Here is a 13,694-nt window from a genome sequence, read left to right on the forward strand (position 1 = left end):
GAAGGAGTTATGTGCTGATACATGCTGCAGGATGGATGAACCTAAGAAATGTTATACTCTGTGGAATGTGCCAGAACACAGAAGGACAAGTATTGTGTGATTCCATTTATTTTATTTTTAAAAAAATATTTTTTTATTTGACAGAGTGTTTATTTATTGTATTTATTTATTTATTTGACAAGTAGGCAGAGAGGCAGACAGAGAGAGAGGGGGAAGCAGGCTCCCTGCTGAGCAGAGAGCCCGATGTGGGGCTCGATCCCAGGATCCTGAGATCATGACCTGAGCCAAAGGCAGAGGCTTAACCCACTGAGCCACCCAGGCACCCCAGTGTGATTCCATTTATATAAGGTACCTAGAGTAGTGAAATTCATGGAGATAGGAAGTAGATCGTGGTTGCCAGGGGGGAAAAGACAGGGAGTTACTGTTTAATGAGTACAGGAATTTTGGTTTTGGATGCGGCGGAAGTTCCGAAGATGGACGGTGGTGGTGGTGATTGCTCAAAATGTGAATGATGCTTAAGGCCGCTTCATTGTACACTTAAAAATGGTTAAAGTGGGGGCGCCTGGGGGGTTCAGTCAGTTAAGCACCTGACTCTTGGTTTTGGCTCAGGTCGTAATCTTAGGGTTGTGGGATCGAGGCCTATGTTGGGCTCTGCACTGAGTGCAAAGTTGGGTTGAGTTTCTCTCTCACTCTCCCTCTGCCCCTCCCATGCTTGCACTCTAAAATAAATCAATATATTTTTTTAAGATTTTATTTATTTATTTGACAGACAGAGATCACAAGCAGCCAGAGAGAGAGGAAGGGAAGCAGGCTTCCTGCTGTGGGCAGCCCCCGATGTGGGGCTTGATCCCAGGACCCTGAGATCATGACCTGAGCCGAAGGCAGAGGCTTTAACCCACTGAGCCACCCAGGAGCCCCTAAAATAAATCAATCTTTAAAAAAAAAAGGTTAAAGTGGTGAATTTTATGTTGTATCTAAGCACAATTCAAAAAAAAAAAAAAGTTGCAGGAAGAAGGAGGAGGGAAAAAAAAGTAGCAGACTTATAATTAGGACCGAGCTCTATCTGCATCCAGGGATGCCTGGGATGGCTCCCTGGATTTCCTTTCCTCTTTCTAGGAAAATGACCCCCATTTTTGTTCAAAATTTACCAGCAAAGGGGCGCCTGGCTGACTCAGTTGATGGAACATGTGACTCTGGATCCCAGGGTTGTGGGTATAGATCTGGATCTCAGGCCCATGTTGGGTATAGAGATTACTTTATTTTTTTAAAGATTTTTTATTTATTTATTTGACAGAGAGAGATCATAAGTAGACGGAGAGGCAGGCAGAGAGAGAGAGAGGGAAGCAGGCCTCTTGCTGAGCAGAGAGCCCAACGCGGGACTCGATCCCAGGACCCTGAGATCATGACCTGAGCCGAAGGCAGCGGCTTAACCCACTGAGCCACCCAGGCGCCCTAGAGATTACTTTAAAAAAAAAAAAATCTTAGGGGCACCTGGGTGGCTCAGTTCGCTAAGCCTCTGACTTTGGCTCAGGTCATGATCTCAGGGTCCTCGAATAGAGACCCGCGTTGGGCTTTATGCTCAGAGGGAATGCCTGCTTGTTCTCTGCAATGCCCCCCACCCCCCATGCATGTGCCCACTTGCTCTTTCTCTCTCTCAAATAAATAAATAAAATCTTTAAAAAATAATCTTTTTTTTAAAAAGATTTATTTATTTATTTGACAGAGAGATCACAAGTAGGCAGAGAGGCAGGCAGAGAGAGAGGAGGAAGCAGGCTCCCTGCCGAGCAGAGAGCCCGATGCGGGGCTCGATCCCAGGACTCTGAGATCATGACCTGAGCTGAAGGCAGCAGCTTAACCCACTGAGCCACCCAGGCGCCCCTAAAAAATAATCTTAAAAAACAACAACTAACCAGTAAAGAGAAAAGATGTATCATGGTGATGATGTGACACACCCAGATGTAGCAAATTCTATTTAATTCAAAGCATTAATTAATTAACTCAAAGCTGGGAATGGTATGCAGCTGGAAGGACAGTCCTAATTTCACTCAACTTAAGTCAGAGAATGGAAGTGCTGAGGAGTCAGAAAGTGGAAACTGAGCTCCGTCCTCTGTACTCTACCCCCATTCCCACAACCCGTGTTTGTCAGGCTGTGTCCAGGTGACAAACACGGAGTGCTCTGGGGTTTCCAACACTAATTCTCAGACACCAGCTGAGGGTCCTACAGCTTCACTCAGTTTTGACACCATCTACCTGGAGATGGCATCAGATCCCATGGGGTGAGGGCTCAGTCCTATGGGACCCCCTCCCCACAACTCATCAAATGCTGGCTGGGAGGCCAGGTTGTCCCCTGTTCTTCCAACCTACTGACTAGAGATCAGAGGTTCCCACAATCCCTTCCTTGGGTTTGATTAATTTGCTAGAGCGGCTTACAGAACTCAGAGAAACATCTTACTCACTAGAGTAAGTCTATTATGTTTATTATGCAGTTTATTATGAAAGGGTGTAACTTGGGGACAGCCAGCTGGAAGAGCCCCACAGGGCAAGGTGTGGGCAAGGGTCTGATCACCCCATCCCTCTCCAGGGGCGCCACTCTCCCTGCATCTCCGCAAGCTCACCAGTCTAGGAGCTTCTGTGGACCCCATCCTTTGGAGTTCTTAACAGAGGCTTTCATTACCTAGGCATGACTGAATAAATCATGGGAACTCAACCTCCAGCTCTCCTTCCCTTCTCAGAGGTCCTGGGTTGGGGCTGAAAGTTCCAAGTCTCCATGAACAGGGTTGGTTCCCCTGACAACCAGCGCCCTCACCCCCCAATCCTTAGGTGACCTAGGGGCTTTCCATAAGTCACCTTGTCAACATAACAAAAGATACCTTTATCATTCTAATCTCTTGGGAAATTCCAAGGGTTTTAGAGCTCTCTGCCAGGAACCGAAGACCAAATATAAATTTCTTATTAAAATCACAATATCACAGGCACATAATACATGTCTGGCTCTATTCTATAACCTAGAGATACACCAGTGAGCGGAACAGACTAAGTCCCTCCTCTTCTAGGGCTAACATTCTAACGGGGGAGAGGTAGACCATAAACTCATAAACATGGAAATGCCGCATGTCAGATGGTGATGGGTGTCATGAAGGAAATTCAAGCAGGCCAGGGTGTGCTAGGGATGGGGGTGGGTTGCTAATTTATGTGAGACGTCTGGGAAGCCCTCTCTGATAAGGTGGCATTTGAGCAGAAACATGAAGGAAGAGGGGGAAGGGCAGGGCAGAGATTCCAAGGTCGGGCAACAGGAAATGCAGAGGCCCTGAAGTGGGAGTGTGCTTGATGAAGGAACATCACGAAGGCCAAGTGCACTAAACACGAAGAGTAGGACAGAAGCTCAGAGAGGTCAAGGTGAGGGTGGGAGGCAGAGTTCATGTAGAGCCTTGCAGGCCATTGAGTAGATTTTTGTTTTATTTTTATTTTTAAAAAGATTTTATTTATTTATTTGACAGAGAGAGAGATTACAAGTAGGCAGAGAGACAGAGAGGGGAGGGGAAGCAGGCTCCCTGCTGAGCAGAGAGCCCGATGTGGGACTCGATCCCAGGACTCTGGGATCATGACCTGAGCTGAAGGCAGAGGCTTAACCCGCTGAGCTACCCAGGCGCCCCGATATTTGTTTTTACTCCAGATGGGAGGAGGAGACAGTAAAGTGCTCTGAGCAGAGAACTGACAGTCTCTCCACTTTTTTTTTTTTTAAAGATTTTATTTATTTATTTGACAGAGAGAGATCACAAGTAGGCAGAGAGGCAGGCAGAGAGAGAGAGAGAGGGAAGCAGGCTTCCTGCTGAGCAGAGAGCCCGACGCGGGACTCGATCCCAGGACCCTGAGATCATGACCTGAGCCGAAGGCAGCGGCTTAACCCACTGAGCCACCCAGGCGCCCTCTCTCCACTTTTTAATATAAATCATTATGGGGATTACTTAACTTGTAGGTCCAGGTAACCCTTCTCTTCTCCCCATTAGATATAGCCTCCTAGTCCTCTTGGGGGCCCAACATGGGGCCTGGCACATAGTGTCATTTAGTAGGAAATGCCAGTTCCATGAATCCGGAAGATCCCCCGCCCCAGAAGCATGGAGGCCAGGGGGCCGGGCAGCAGCAGACCGCTTAACGGGAGGACGGCATCAGTGACAAATGCCCCGGCCTAGCAGTGAAGAGAGGTTGCAGCTTCCATCTCTGCTCTGCTGCTCCCTTGCTGTGTGACCTTGAAAAAATCCTTGCCTCTCTCTGGGCTTTATTCCTAAAGCCAGAACACTGAGCAAGCTCGTCTTTAAGGTATTTTCTGTCCTGGCACTAGACTCTAGGATAATACTTTAAAAAAAAAAAAATCGTGGTAAAGTACAAATCACACAAAGTTTCCATTTAACTAACCAACCATTCCATGAGACTAATTTTGCTCCTTCTTGTAGCCCAGTGAGGTCGCCCGCTCTGCAGCAGCAAGCTATAATCGCTTCCAGGTGAAGCAGAGCAAGGGAGAGCCACTCCCCACACTGTGGGCAAAGGGGCCGGACAACTTGGTGCCAGGAGAAGTGAGAACGGCTACAAAGAAGAAAGGCAACTCCCTGCCCGGGAGGGAACAGGAGAGGAATTCGGCTTCACCCCCAGGGCTTCTTACTGCTTTCCGTCTTGCTTTAATCCTTTGAGGCAGACCTCCTAGTTATTTTGCAAATAGCCCAGAGAAGTTAGGAAACTTGCTTAAGGTAGTACAGCCGGTCTGTAAGGTTAGAACCCAGATTTGTGTTGAAGTTTAAAACCTTTGCCAGGGGTGGCGGGTGGCGGGGGCACCTGGGTGGCTCAGTGGGTTAAAGCCATTGCCTTCAGCTCGAGTCATGATCTCAGGGTCCTGGGATCTCCCTGCTCACTGCGGAGCCTGCTTCCCTTCCTCTCTCTCTGCCGGCCTCTCTGCCTACTTGTGATCTCTGTCAAATAAATAAATAAAATCTTAAACAAAAACAAAAACAAAAACCTTTGCAGGGAATCATGGCACCCTACCACTGGGCTCTGTGATGTATGGGAAGGGCCTGCCAGCACAGCTCTTCCCTGAAGAGCCTTCATGGCTGATTATGAACACGTTTACCGTGGTGCACAAAATGGGCCAAACAATCTCTTTGCTTTTTCCGTGGGGCTCCTCTCCTTCCACCCCATCCGCTTTGGATGGGTGTGCTAAAGTGTCTCTGTCCTCGGTCTTCAATCCTTTTTTTTTTTTTTTTTAATGTTTTTAAACCTTCTTAGCCTCCCATATCTAGGTCTCAACTGATGATGGTTTAGATCTCAGGGCACCAAGGTTTATGCCCAGCTCTACCCTCGGTGGATATTCGGATGTCGCTGAGCAGAACCACAAATTATTACAAGTCTCCTCCCCGCGTGTCTACTAAGATGGCTTCTGTTGGCATAACATGGCTTGTCTTTATGCTAAAAGGGCAGTCCTCTCCAGGAGGAAAATTGAAGGGGAGAGAGAACTCCAGCTTGCAACAGTATTTTCAAGTTTTCAATTAAGAAAGTAAGGGGTCGGGTGCCTGGGTGGCTCAGTGGATTAAAGCCTCTGCCTTCGGCTCAGGTCATGATCCCAGAGTCCTGGGATCGAGCCCCACATTGGGCTCTCTGCTTGGCAGGGAGCCTGCTTCCTTCTCTCTCTCTGCCCGCTTCTCTGCCTACTTATGATCTCTGTCTGTCAAATAAATAAATAAATAAAATCTTTAAAAAAAAAAAAAAGGAAAGAAAGTAAGGGTTCCTGCCGAGCCCAATCTCCAGTTCACTCAGAGAAACAGAGCACTGATCCCACATGATAACAAATAAGGAAAACTCTATCACCCAGCCATGAGATAGATATACCAAGTCTTCACTTGTCTACTGGCTCTTTGAATGAGGATGGAGAGGTATATTTATTTGGTGGCGGGGGGGAATGCAAGTCTGTGTTGGAGACTCTGGCAATAGCAGAGGTCAAAGGTACAACACTCCTCTTATGGGCTATTGGTGCCTGCTCTGGGATACTCTGGTCCTTCTCTCTGTGTAGTATGAGGCCCAGCTGGGGCTCTGGGGTCCCCAGGACTCCAGGGTTGCATAAAATCCTCTGATAATTCACAATTATCCTATCCTTCAGCAGGTTTCACGTCCTATTTATTTATTTATTTATTTATTTTTAAAGATTTATTTATTTGACAGAGAGAGAGATCACAAGCAGGCAGAGAGGCAGGCAGAGAGAGAGGAGGAAGCAGATTCTCTGCTGAGCAGAGAGCCCGATGCGGGGCTCGATCCCAGGACCCTGAGATCATGACCTGAGCTGAAGGCAGCGGCTTAACCCGCTGAGCCACCCAGGTGCCCCTCACGTCCTATTTATTGAGTGCTAAATATTTGGGATGTTTTATTTTATTTTTTAAAAAGGTTTTATTTATTTATTTGACACACACAGAGAGAATACAAGCAGAGGGAGCAGCAGGCAGAGGGAGAGGAAAAAGCAGGCTCTCCACTGAGCAGGAGGAACCCGATGCGGGACTCCATCCCAGGATCCTGGGATCATGACCTGAGCTGAAGGCAGATACTTAATGGACTGAGCCACTCAGGTGTCCCTATTTGGGATACTTTAAATGTGTAAGTAATGTATCTGACAATTATTATGCCAGGGTCTGGGATAAGTTCTTTACATTTGCTCTCTTTTTTTTTCTTTATTTTTTCACCTTTTATTAGAGAGAGAGAGAGAGAGAGAGCGAGCACAAGCAGGGGGAGAGGCAGGCAGAGGGAGAAGCAGACTCTGCACTGAGCAGAGAGCCCAATGCAGGACTCAGTCCCAGGACCCTGGGATCATGACCCGAGCCAAAGGCAGACGCTTAACTGACTGAGCTACGCAAGCTTCCCTTGTTGTCTTTTTAAAATTATTATTTAAAAAAAATTTTTTAAAGGACTATATTTATTTATTTGAGAGAGAGCACGCGAGTGCCAGCAGGGGGTGGGGGCAGAAGGAGTGGGACCAGCAGACTCCCTGGTGAGCGTGGGGCTGATGTGGGGTTCTACCCCAGCACCCTGAGATCATGACCTGAGCTGAAATCAAGAGTCAGACACTTCACCAACTGAGCCACCCAGGCGCCTTTGTATTTGTTGTCTTATTTCTCATGCTAGGGGGCAGAATCTATTTGACAGATGAGAAAACCGAGGCTCAGAGAAGCGAAGTGATGTCTTCAAGGTCTTTGAGCTAATAAAAGGCAGGGCTGAGAATCAAACTCAGTTTGGTAAGTTGATTCCAGTGGCTCAACAGAGGTGTCCTGAGAGCTAAGCCTTGGGAGCCTGGAGGCAGGGTGCCTCGTTCAGCCTGGGCAGTGAGAAAAAGATGCCTGGAAGAGGTGAGGACTGAGCTAAGTCAATGGGCTGAGCGGGGAGAGGGTGCCTGGGGGTTGTTGGTAGTATGAGCAGTCTGCCGAAAGGCCCCTGGGGGAGAAGGAAAATGGCTTTGTTTGCAGGAGACTAAGGTGGCTGCTGCTCTAGATGTGAGTGGCAGGACAGAAACAGAGCCCAGGTTGTTAAGGATCTCCAATTCAGACCAGGTCCTGAAGATGGTATGGGGGAGGGAGACGGACCTTGGAGGGTGAGGCAAGTTCACAGAACTGCCTCTGCTTTTTTTTTTTTTCTTTTTAAAAAGATTTTATTTATTTATTCTGACACAGAGAGAGAAAGATCACAAGTAGGCAGAGAGGCAGGCAGAGAGGCGGGGGGGCGGGGTACAGGCCGTCTGCTGCGCAGAGAGCCTGATGCGGGGCCTTGATCCCAGAATCCTGGGATCATGACCTGAGCTGAAAGGCAGATGTTTTAACCCACTGAGCCACCCAGGTGCGCCCCCCCTTTTAAAAAAAGATTTTATTTATTTATTTTGATAGAGAGAGATCACAAGTAGACAGGCAGGTGTGTGGAGAGCAAGCCCCCTGCTGAGCAGAGAGCCCATGCGGGGGGGGGGGGGGGGGGGCTTGATCCCAGGACCCTGAGATCGTGACCTGAACCGAAGGCAGCAGCTTAACCCACTGTGCCACCCAGGTGCCCCCAGCTCTGCTTTTTGACAGTGCCTCTGGCCATGACTGGGGAGGTTGCCGTGTTGAAGGAAATGTGGCAAATCAGACTCGGAGTCAAATGCCTTGGTAATGTACACCAGCCCTTCCACTTAAAAGTTATACAGGTTGAGGGGCGCCTGGGTGGCTCAGTTGGTTAAGCATCTGACTACCCATCTCAGCTCGGGTCTTGATCCCAGGGTCGCTAGTTCAAGTGCTGCGTTGGATCGTGGAGCCTACTAAAATTCTTTTTACACAGGTTGCTTCCTTACATCTTTGAGCCTCTGTTTCTTCATTTGTAGATAGGATAAAATAACACTCTGTATAGTTGTTGAGGGGCGTAAGAGCTAATCTAAGTGAAATGTTTAGCAGAGTTGTATCCCGGCACATAGTAGGTGTTTAATGAATACTAGGGGCTCTGTGAGAGGGGTGTTGAGCAGGGTCATGCTTTTGGGTGAAAGAGCATTCTACCTCTTTGACTTTGCTCTCAGTAAGCCTCCCCTCATTTTGCCTGGGGGCAGAATCTTATCAGGGACTTTTACATTACTTTGCCCAAGGTCTTTCCGTTTTAAGAGATAATATTCACAAAGTGCTTAGCAAAGATCAGGCACACAGTAATCACCTGATGTTTGTAGCTATTATTAAGTTAGAAAATGAAACTGGCTTAGAAAAGAATAGCAATTAAGCAATTATCAGTCTGTTATCACTGCAGTGTAAATGGGAAGCCAGAGTCTTTCCTGGGAACGGGTTTTGACTGGGATAAGGAAGTCTGAGATCTCAGAACACCAGGAAGGAGAATCTGGGGGAACTGAACCACTTGGGGTTTTTTCCTGGAGCCAGTCGTGCCTGGAGAAGAGCAGAAGATCCAACCCTGTCGTCAGGTATAACAAATCCAAATAGTTTAGGGCTCTAGAGTATGAAGTAACTCCTGTCTTCCAGTCTGGAGATGGGGGATGAGGCGCCTGGCTCTCAGGTTCTGTCAAGAATTAAGCAGATGCTATGCATAGAGCTTTATGTGAATTAAAAAAAAAAAAAAGGCAGGCAATGTGAAGCAATATAGCAGGAGTCATAACCAAATTCGAGTTTTGACTCTTGTCAACTACACTCTCTATGTGGCTTTGGGAAAGTCTCCTGTCCGCTTTGAGCCTCAATTTTCTCAGCGCTTCCGTTGTGTGATGGCATTGCGCCTTCCCGAGCCTCAGTTTCATCTGTTAAATGGGTACTACCTATTTCGCAGGACTGTGTGAGATCATGCGTATTAAGTGCTCTGTGCCCAGTAACCGGTCCTACCGGGATCGCTCCGTGGATCCCTGCGATTCCTTTCCACTCAATCACCTGCGCCAGCACAGGGCCCCTGCGTGGGGTGGGATGTGCGGGGAAGGGCTGGGTAGTCTCGGTCAGCCCAGCTGGGAGCAAAGGGCAAATGTTACCCCGCCATATAGGACCCTGGGGAGCTGCTGGGCAAGGGGCGCTCCACTCATGGGGCGGGCCTTGGACAAATCCGTCCACAGGACCCCTGAGTCTAGGCGGCTGGTACATGAGGAGGTTCCCAGGCAACTTGGGAGTCGGCAAAGTTCCTCCAGATGGAGGCGGGATTCGGCTCCAGGCTTGGCCCTGCCCCCTCCCGGCTGGGTGACCTTGGGCCAGTCACTTTTCCTCTCCGGGCTTCAGGGTGCTCTGGGAGTGAGGCTCCTCATTCCACTCACCTCTCCGAGTGTAGGAGGGCGAAGTGTAGACACAATGGACGAGAACTGCCTTGGGGCCGGCGAGTGCTATTTATTATGCTAATAGATGCACGCAGCGGGTTTCTTTCCAGCGGTTTCACTCTGGTTAAGCGGTTCCTTCCACTGTAACCGAGGTTTCTCGCCTCACCGCCTCCCGCCCCTGCGGGCAGGGCTCTGCGGACCGCAAGCTCCAGGGCCGTTGCCATTGTTCTTGGAGGCTGGGCGGCTGGGGAGGGCTCGGGCGGACCAGACCTCGCCTTTGGTCTCTGCCTCCACCCAGCACCCCCGCCGCAGCGAGCCTGGGAAGCCCCCCTCGCCGATCTTTCCCGAGGAGGCGAGTCAGCCCCAGAGCTCTCCCGAACGGCGGCCGAAGACGCCCCCGAGCGTCTCCGAAGAATCCCGACCGCTCGCAGTCTCCGGAAAGAGCCGAAGGCGCTTCCCACTCTCGGCCTCCCGAGCCGCTCCGAAAAGGCCCGAAGTCTTCCGAGCGGCCGTCCTGCCGGACTGCTGGAGGCGGCCGCAACGCCATGTTGGATGCTCTGCTCGTTGAGTGAAGAAAATCCGCCGGCATCGCCTGAGCCCCGCTACCGAGAAGGGCGCCGCTTCCCCCGGGGAGGGGGATAAAGACCCCCCGCCGCCGGCCCATGAGGATATTGCCGTGAAAGGTCCGGTCTCTCCGCCTCCTGCCCCCGCCGGGTCCGGCCCCCCCCCCGGGGTCGCGTTGTCACGGAGACCGGCAGCCGGTGGTGCTGGCCCGCGGGGCGGCTGCTGCTGCCGGCGGCGGCGGCGGCGGCGGCGGCGGCGGCGGGCGTGTGTGACCGGCCCCGGCCCCCTCCTCCTCCTCCTCCCAGCCTCCCCCCGGCCCCCCGCTCCCGCCGCCTCCCCGGGTCTGCCCCTATCCCGCCCCCCCGCTGCCCCCGGCCCCTGCACCCCGGCGCGCCCGGTCCCGCTCTGGGGGGGTTGGTGGCTTCGCTTTGCCATGAGTTTACCGCAGAAACCGGCTCTGAAATCAGGCTCAGCGGCTGCAGCAGGAACCGGACCCGGCACCGGAGCGGCGGCGGCGGCGGCAGCAGCGGTACCGCCTCCTCACCCGGCGGCAGCAGCAGCAGCGGCAGCGGCGGCGGCGGCGGCGGCGGCGGCAGCAGCGGCCCCTCCTCACCCGAACATCAGGGCCCTCCAGACCCAGGCGCCCCAACAGTATCCTTTTCACCTTCCTGTCGGCCCTTCGGCACCTCGCCGCAGCCCGGGGCGGGGGGGGGGGGGCCGTGGCTCCCCGGGGAGCCTCCTGCCGGCCGCCGCAGCCCAGCCGGAGAAGGGGCTGCTCTTCGACCCCCCGCGGCCGGCTCGGCCGGCTCGGCCGGAGCTTTCGGGGTGCTCAGGCGGCAGCAGCCCTGCGGGGGACCCCGGGACCCTCTGCAGTACTGTGAAAACTAGCTCCGCTCGGCCTGGCCTCTGCAGCCCTTCCCTTTTAGAGCTGGGGGACCCTTCCCCCTCTCCTCGCCTCCCCCCGCCTCCCCCCGCCCCCCTTTATTAGGCCGAATTTGCTGGTGCCTGGGACCAGCCCTGCAGGGAAGGCTTTTCTCTGATTGTTGTGAGGACTACACCCTCCTCCTCCTCCTCCTCCTCTTCTCCCTCCCTTCTCCCCCTGCAGCGGGGCCTGGTGGGCTTCCCTAATTGTTATTATTAGTACATAATAAACTTTATTGGTAAATTTCCTGTTTGAAACTAAGCTCAGTTCGTTTCTGAGGTAAGTCGGATTTTAACTCTACGGTGAAAATGTGCAGCAAGCACCCCCTCTGGCTGATGTTTAGCGATGGGGGGAGTTGTGATGTGGTTTGTGGTGGAACGCGGTCTGAGGAGGAAATGTTACACGGAACGCTTCCCTGTCTTTGACCTTTTTAAAGGAAGAGGAAGTTAACTGACATTACCCATCACCCCCGAAAGTCTCACTTCTTGGAAGGCTTGTGTCATGATGGATATTTTAAAAGGCTTTAATTTCCTCCTCTTAGGCCCAATGACTAGAGGGGATCAGGGTTTCTGGAGGAGAGCCTGGTTTTGAATGTATCTAATTTCATGTTATTTGCTCGATTGTACAGCTTTGTTTGAAAAGACTTGATGACGAGGTATTTTAGTCAGAAACTAGCCGGTGAAGGTAAAACGTTGAATTCATTAATTCCACGGAGATTTAGAAAGGTATTACGGACCTGAGAATAAGATTTCATCATGCATCTTTCCCTCCCCCCCCCCCCCCCCCCCCCCGTTGTATTTGTGTAAATCAATAAATAACCATTGGATGTTAGATGTGTTGTGTTTTTGTATTTGTGTCATTTTGTGTTTGACTTCCAGGGAGAGTAGGGTGTGTGAGCAAGTAACTGCCATGAAGTCCACGGACGATTTCACAGTCTGTAGTTTGATTCCTGTCTGTATCGATTACTTTGAGAAGGGAAAGGTATCTCTCTTCTAGAGTCATTTTAGGTCATCCTTTTGGTTTCTCTCAAGTGTCTTTTTCTCTGTTCTTTAAATATTGTTATTCAATCCAGGCGGTGTGGCGCAGAGTAAAGATAAATTCCATTCCAGTGTGATGTGTGTACTGATTTCATAATGTTTTTATCCTGCATGATTCTGTTCAATTAAGAATTTTTCACAGATGAGAATGCTTAGTGATACTCTAGTGTTGCTCATGGAAAATCTGGTTAGTTTTGATCAGTGCTTTACTTTGGGGGGAAAAAGGGTTGGCTGATTAGCCTACTTCAAGGTGGAGTTCAGTGCTGGATCTCTTAAACATATCTTCACTGAATGCTTTGTGAGTTTGAATTCCTTTCTAATTTGTCTTTTTTTTTTTTTTTTTTTTTTTTTGGTCTTGATTGCCCATACTTGGTTAGGGCTATAAATTTATGTACTGTGCCACCAAGTAAATTTTTCATTACATGTATTTTGGAGCTATTTTCACAATTAAGCATTGAAAGGAAGCCCATAGTGTGTGTTCTTGATGTACAAAGTGGTAAGTGAGGACCAGTGCTTGGTGAATTTGGTGGCTTTATTTGTACACAAAGAGCTGTGACTGAAGTGTTTCAAGGGTGCTTTTTCTCAATGCATTTCACAAAAAAGGACTTAGAAAAGCTCTGAGTTGGTTGCAACACAGAAGTAATTACTGGCTGGTACTGCAACAGTTGTTAAAGGGCATAAATTTAAGGTATAATTTCCAGTGGAGATTATTCTTAGATATACCTATTTGTAGAAATATGGGATAGTTGGTTTTTATGTGGCTTTAAATTTTTATTTTGTCTCATGTCATAGAAGAAATTAAAAGTCTTGATGTATTTCACAATTCTCTTAGTGCTTTACTCATTGAAAGGTTTCGATTAGTAAAATCTAAAAGGTTTGTATAGTAAATGAGGTACAGATTACAGATTTCATTAGAACATACTAATAATGAAATATTATCAGTGGTAATGGGGAATTGGTTAAAATGGATTGAAAAGGCAATTCTGCTTTTCTACCTTGAGGGAGGGAGTGTGGGAATTTGCATTTGTTTGATGAAAGTGGTCATCATGTGGTGAGTTGATAGACACGAAGCTTTGAGACTGGACTGCAAGGCTGGAGTTGCTTTTTCTATGGCTTGGTTAAATCTCCAGTTCCTCAAAATATATCAGTGCAGTTGTGTTTGAATTACATTAATAAGTTCATATAGTATTTTAAATTTATAAAAATACTGAATGGAGATTCACTTGATAGAGTCCTTCATTTGTACTCAGTTTTCAAGTGACAAATCAGAACTGAAGGGAAATGTTGGCAATAATGAATTGGAATATCAACTGGCACCTGCCTCTAGGCATCATTATTCCATGGCAGGCCCATAAAGCCATTTAGACAGAGGACTTTGACCACAGAGAGGCAG

General features: G+C 49.4%; 1 protein-coding gene across 19 annotated transcripts in view; it reads left to right on the forward strand.

The window, feature by feature from the left end:
- Nucleotides 1-10,615: 10,615 nt before the first annotated feature.
- The window catches only part of EIF4G3 (eukaryotic translation initiation factor 4 gamma 3), a 343,477-nt gene continuing 340,398 nt past the window's right edge, over nt 10,616-13,694 (forward strand). For 18 of the 19 annotated variants that reach the window (XM_047728162.1, XM_047728168.1, XM_047728169.1 and 15 more), the window contains exon 1: nt 10,616-10,993. In XM_047728162.1, the coding sequence (XP_047584118.1) occupies nt 10,776-10,993 (218 nt within the window). In that variant the 5' untranslated portion in view covers nt 10,616-10,775. The remainder of the gene's footprint in view (nt 10,994-13,694) is intronic. The other variant, XM_047728181.1, reaches the window with a different exon arrangement.

The sequence above is a fragment of the Lutra lutra genome, chromosome 4 (assembly GCF_902655055.1).
Source record: "Lutra lutra chromosome 4, mLutLut1.2, whole genome shotgun sequence".
Taxonomy (NCBI): domain Eukaryota; kingdom Metazoa; phylum Chordata; class Mammalia; order Carnivora; family Mustelidae; genus Lutra; species Lutra lutra.